The following is a 5,921-nucleotide window of genomic DNA, read 5'->3' as shown; positions in this document are numbered from 1 at the left end:
GCCGCTCCGCGGCATGTGGGATCCTCCCAGACCGGGGCGCGAACCCGGTTCCCCTGCATCGGCAGGCGGACGCGCAACCACTGCGCCACCAGGGAAGCCCCCAGTCTCTATCTTATCACCTCATTTTGTTTTCATCATTGAACTCATCTAATATTTCCTTGCTTGTTTAGTGTCTTCTCAGGGATCTCTAGATCTTGTTCACTACTATATTGTTAAGGCCTAGAAAAGTCCCTGACACATAGTAGGTATGTAATAAATATGTTAAATGAATGAATGATTGCATTCACATTTGTTTGGCATCAATTATGCACACTTGGAGGGCTAAAATTTTAGACCTCATTCATACCTAATCATTTCTTGTTCTTAACCATTTTGTTTTTGTTGCTTCATATCACCATATCAGATACAATTTTACTTGTTTAAATTAATTAATTTTTCAAAGTGTGTATTCAAGGCAGTGCTACTCAAAACTTGGTCCATGGGGTACTGCTGATCATAAACTGTTACTGGTGTGCAACATAAAGACACTGAGAGAAAACATGTAGAAATATTATGGAAAGTTACATCATATGTCTGTTGAATCGGGCTAAAATTTTAGACCTCATTCATACCTAATCATTTCTTGTTCTTAACCATTTTGTTTTTGTTGCTTCATATCACCATATCAGATACAATTTTACTTGTTTAAATTAATTAATTTTTCAAAGTGTGTATTCAAGGCAGTGCTACTCAAAACTTGGTCCATGGGGTAGTGCTGATCATAAACTGTTTGTTACTGGTGTGCAACATAGAAAATAAAGACACTGAGAGAAAACATGTAGAAATATTATGGAAAGTTACATCATATGTCTGTTGAATCTAATAATCAAAAGATCAGGTTTTATATTTTGTATCTTTGTTTTTATTTTATTTTTTAGGTATTCCATTTTATCGTGTTTCACAAATGTATTGACCATGATAGTTGAGAAATTTTTTTAAAAAACTTATCTTTTAACACAGCTAGTTTCAGAAGCGCTAATCCGAACTACCTTTCTTTAGAAATAATATGATAGTGGTATTTAACTACTTAATAAGACTGGAGGTCAATTTATCATGCATAAAAGCAGATCCAGGGCTTCCCTGGTGGGGCAGTGGTTGAGAGTCCGCCTGCCGATGCAGGGGACGCGGGCTCGTGCCCTGGTCCAGGAAGATCCCACATGCCGCGGAGCGGCTGGGCCCGTGAGCCATGGCCGCTGGGCCTGCGCGTCCGGAGCCTGTGCTCCGCAATGGGAGAGGCCACAACAGTGAGAGGCCCGCGTCCCACAAAAAAAAAAAAAAAAAAAGCAAATCCAAATTTATCTTGTGACAAATAGTGATTTGTTTATACGGAAAAGAACTAGTGAGTTTAAAACATATTACATTCAATAAAGTCCTGAATTTAAAACATAGGAAGGAAATTGGAGAGAATACCTCTTGAAATAACCCTTCATCCTGCAAATAGTTATCGTTTAATAATAAAGTCTATTTGAAAGCACAGAGTAAGTTGGATCAATGCCAGTAATGACCCTCCTGTCTACATGGTACTGTTTCGCAAGAGTTGACCAGAGAACAGGTTGATGAGCAACAGAGATAAGATGAGAAGGAAATGTCAGGAAGTTAAGCCTCCTAGCCCAGACCTGTTCAAATTCAGTCTCTAGACTGTTCATCAAGACATTCTCAGTTTTCATCTTACCAAAATCTTAAGTAAACTAATTGAAATAGCTGGGAATAGTCTCCTAATAGAGAAGTTCTTTCTCCAGTAGTAAAGAGATGTCCCAATTACTTCCTTGTTAAGAGACACGGACCTTGGTCACTCACAGGTGCTTCTGTTCCCTTGGCCTTCTCAGTTCCGGTCTGGCCACAGTGACTAAGGAGGCAGTAGTGACTGTAGATATGAGCCTATCTCCTGCCAGCAATTATCCCGACATACTTCCACTTGACCTCAACACACTTCACAGAGGCCTCTGCTGTAATCACTCTTGGTCACTACCAATTTGGGCTGGATTGGATTCAGTGACTTAGAGGTGAAAGGCTCCATATTCAATTACCAGGCTCCCAGTTTCCTCAATTAATCAAAGACTGACATAATAGGCCTATTACAACCCTTAAAGAAAAGACCAGATCAAATCACTATCATCCCTCTATAACCATAAAAAGAAATATTAATAAATATCCTTTATTTAAATATAAAAACCAATACTCTGTGGCATTTAAATGAACTTAGTTAGAAGGCATTTCACCTAGCATTTTACTATAGGAAACTTGAACATTATTAAAATGATGATCAAACTATTATCTGAGTTTCTACAGCAGCTTTCTTTGGGGCAACACAAACATTTTTATATTTATTTTATCGTTTATCCTGCAACCATAGTTTGGTGTCTTGGTAATTTGTGAAAGGGTTTATCTGGTCAAAAGGAGTGCTATGAAAAGTTGTATCATGATGGCACAGCTGAACTGCTAACCAAACTGGGATCTCTTACCTGTCATTGTATCAGGAAGTCCTAATGGAGTCAAAGAAAAGGTGAAATCTGAAAGATCATAAAAGAAGCAACAATGAGATTGCAAATCACTAGCAGTAAGTGATTGCAAACATCTAAAGCAATAAAATACTTCTGATGCTAAAGCAACAGCCATATAAACCCAGAGGAAACTACTGGAAAAGTCAAAAGCCAACTAATCTAATCTGAACTTTTAGTGACACTATCACCATACATAAAGTCATTTGAAGAGTTCAAAGTTTAACCTTATGTCTGAAATTCAAGGATAAAGTCAAAGCAGAGAAAATATTTCCTTTCATCTACATGTCAAAATAAGAGACCGCCTTCTACCTAACAAGGAAAGTGAGGGTTATTTATAAGGCAATTTATATTAAAAAATAGTACCAGTTCTTTGTGTTAAGGCTGTAAATGAAACTTCAGGTTGTCTTATTCATTAATGTGTTCAAGTTAGAGGCTTCTGAGAGATTCTGAAATCTTTTACTTTGGTGCTTTATTTTGTCACCTTTCTTCCCTTTTTAATATGCTTCCACTGATCTCAGCTTTTTCATTTTTTACATCATCTGTCAGGCACCACCTTGGGCTGGTCACCAGGATGCCAGAACCCTTGTCAGAAGCTTACTCCTTTGAATTCAACCCCTTGGGTGCTAAAATCTTCTCAATCACTTTACTGCCTTTCATCCTTACAATTGTCATCTTTCTGATTGACATTTTGGAAACTTGAAGAACAGTTCCTTTACTAATATGTAATGTTTCCAGTCGCTTGCAGGTTGCTCCCCCCTGACAACATTTGGGGTGTTTGTTAATGCACTAAAAACATGCTGTCGGGCTCCCCTGGTGGCGCAGTGGTTAAGAGTCCGCCTGCCGATGCGGGGGACGCAGGATCGTGCCCCGGTCCGGGAGGATCCCACATGCCGCGGAGCGGCTGGGCCCGTGGGCCATGGCCGCTGGGCCTGCGCGTCCGGAGCCTGTGCTCCACGGCGGGAGAGGCCACAACAGTGAGAGGCCCGTGTCCCACAAAAAATTTAAAAACAAAAAACAAAAAACATGCTGTCTGCAGTATTGCCACCTTGGCAGAGGTGTGACAAGCTGGTTAGACCATGCCAAGGAAAGAAATGGCGGCCGCTACAGTGAGGTCCATGTGGAAGACACAAAATTTTTCTTCACCCTTCTCCCTCTCTTCATTTTTCAGCTCCTCTACAGAATGTGCATTATGCAGGTGAGGAAAGGTAATTAATACTACCCCTAGCAACAACCAAATGATTGCATGTTAACATAACAAGTAAACGTTTCTTTTCACCCCAACAAGCGCTTTCCATATACTTTTTTAGGCTGTTATCATATACATACATTACAGCTTCTAATTTTAAGAGCTAAGTGGAGTCAGACAGAGGCATACCTGAGGAGGACCTGGGTGTAATGTTTCTCCTATAGAACTATGAATGTCTGTCAGTAGGTGCAGACAGTACTTCAGAGAATTTTTCATAAGGCCTAAGAGTAATGCACAATAATATGAGATATATGGATAATTACCCAACTATTCCCTTCCAAAGGTTTTGCTTCCTCCTTGACCAAGCCTTTAAAAACTGGTACTAACAAGTAGCTAAACTGGCTGATTTGAGTACCACGCCCCACTGTACTCTTAAGTATAAATACTAATCAGCAAACGATTCTTTTCCTACCAATTCTTAGTTCTCTTGGTGAATCAGTCCCTATGCTATGAGGAAATCAGGGGGAAAATACTAAGTCCAAAGTACTGTTTATAAATATATGTGATTTTAATACAATTTTAATGTAGTAATGGTCAAAGATTCACTTACTTATAAAGAAATATAAATTATTATACAAGTCTTTGAAGAAATTTGGGACTCTTCATTACTAACCTCTACCTTGGAATTAGATGGCTAATGAGTGAGCTATATTCTTAAATCATAGAATAATAGAGCTGGGAAGAAAACTTAGAGATTAACTTATTCAACTACTTCATTTGTTGAAGAGGAAACTGAGGCTCAGAAAAATTAAGTGATTTTGAAGGGAATAAGGAGGTCATACAGTGAATAGTAGTGAAGGAAAAGCAGAATCTACCTTCTTATTCTTAGTACAATGCTTGCTTCTCTAAACCAGGGGTCAGCAAACAAAGGAAAAACGACAAATACACACCATGATTAAGTGTGATTTATCCCAAGGATGCACGGATTCTTCAATATACGCAAATCAATCAATGTGGTACACCATATTAACAAATTGAAGAACAAAAACCATATGATCATTCTTATACACTAATGATGAAAAATGTAAGAGTGAAATTAAGAAAACACTCCCATTTACCACTGCAACAAAAAGAATAAAATATCTAGGAATAAACATACTTAAGGAGACAAAAGACCTGTATGCAGAAAATTATGACACTGATGAAAGAAATTAAAGATGATACAAATAGATGGAGAGATATACCATGTTCTTGGATTGGAAGAATCAACATTGTGAAAATGACTCTACTACCCAAAGCAATCTACAGATTCAATGCAATCCCTATCAAACTACCACTGGCATTTTCCACAGAACTAGAACAAAAATTTCACAATTTGTATGGAAAACCAAAAGACCCTGATTAGCCAAAGCAATCTTGAGAACGAAAAATGGAGCTGGAGGAATCAGGCTCCCTGACTTCAGATTATACTACAAGGCTACAGTAATCAAGACAGTATGGTACTGGCACAAAAACAGAAATATAGATCAATGGAACAGGATAGAAAGCCCAGAGATAAACCCACACACATATGGTCACCTTATCTTTGATAAAGGAGGGAAGGATATACAGTGGAGAAAAGACAGCCTCTTCAATAAGTGGTGCTGGGAAAACTGGACAGCTACATGTAAAAGTATGAAATTAGAACAATCCCTAACACCACACACAAGAATAAACTCAAAATGGGTTAAAGACCTAAATGTAAGGCCAGACACTATCAAACTCTTAGAGGAAAACATAGGCAGAACACTCTATGGCATAAATCACAGCAGGATCCTTTTGGACCCATCTCCTAGAGAAATGCAAATAAAAACAAAAAAAAACAAATGGGACCTAATGAAACTTAAAAGCTTTTGCACAGCCAATCCCAAAATGGGCAGAAGACCTAAATAGACATTTCTCCAAAGAAGATATACAGATTGCCAACAAACACATGAAAGAATGCTCAACATCATTAATCATTAGAGAAATGCAAATCAAAATTACAATGAGATATCACCTCACACCAGTCAGAATGGCCATCGTCAAAAAATCTAGAAACAATAAATGCTGGAGAGAGTGTGGAGAAAAGAGAACACTCTTGCACTGTTTTGGGGAATGTAAATTGATACAGCCACTATGGAGAACAGTATGGAAGTTCCTTAAAAAACTAAAAA

The 5,921-nt window shown here is 38.4% G+C and overlaps 1 protein-coding gene and 1 long non-coding RNA gene across 2 annotated transcripts in view; one reads left to right on the top strand and one right to left on the bottom strand.

The window, feature by feature from the left end:
- SLC15A5 (solute carrier family 15 member 5) overlaps nucleotides 1–5,921 on the top strand; it is an 83,941-nt gene that overhangs the window by 24,347 nt on the left and 53,673 nt on the right. The window contains 2 exon segments of the mRNA XM_007100395.2: nucleotides 3,286–3,353; nucleotides 3,577–3,735. Coding sequence (XP_007100457.2) covers nucleotides 3,286–3,353; nucleotides 3,577–3,735 — 227 coding nt within the window.
- Nucleotides 1–5,921, bottom strand: part of LOC102990584 (uncharacterized) — a 70,483-nt gene that overhangs the window by 40,150 nt on the left and 24,412 nt on the right. Inside the window, exon 4 of the long non-coding RNA XR_447315.4 lies at nucleotides 2,502–2,549. This is a non-coding gene — a long non-coding RNA (uncharacterized lncRNA). The remainder of the gene's footprint in view (nucleotides 1–2,501; nucleotides 2,550–5,921) is intronic.

Source organism: Physeter macrocephalus, chromosome 6, assembly GCF_002837175.3.
Source record: "Physeter macrocephalus isolate SW-GA chromosome 6, ASM283717v5, whole genome shotgun sequence".
Classification (NCBI taxonomy): domain Eukaryota; kingdom Metazoa; phylum Chordata; class Mammalia; order Artiodactyla; family Physeteridae; genus Physeter; species Physeter macrocephalus.
The sequence above is the reverse complement of the archived record's forward strand: the minus strand, read 5'-3'. Positions and strand labels throughout refer to the sequence as shown.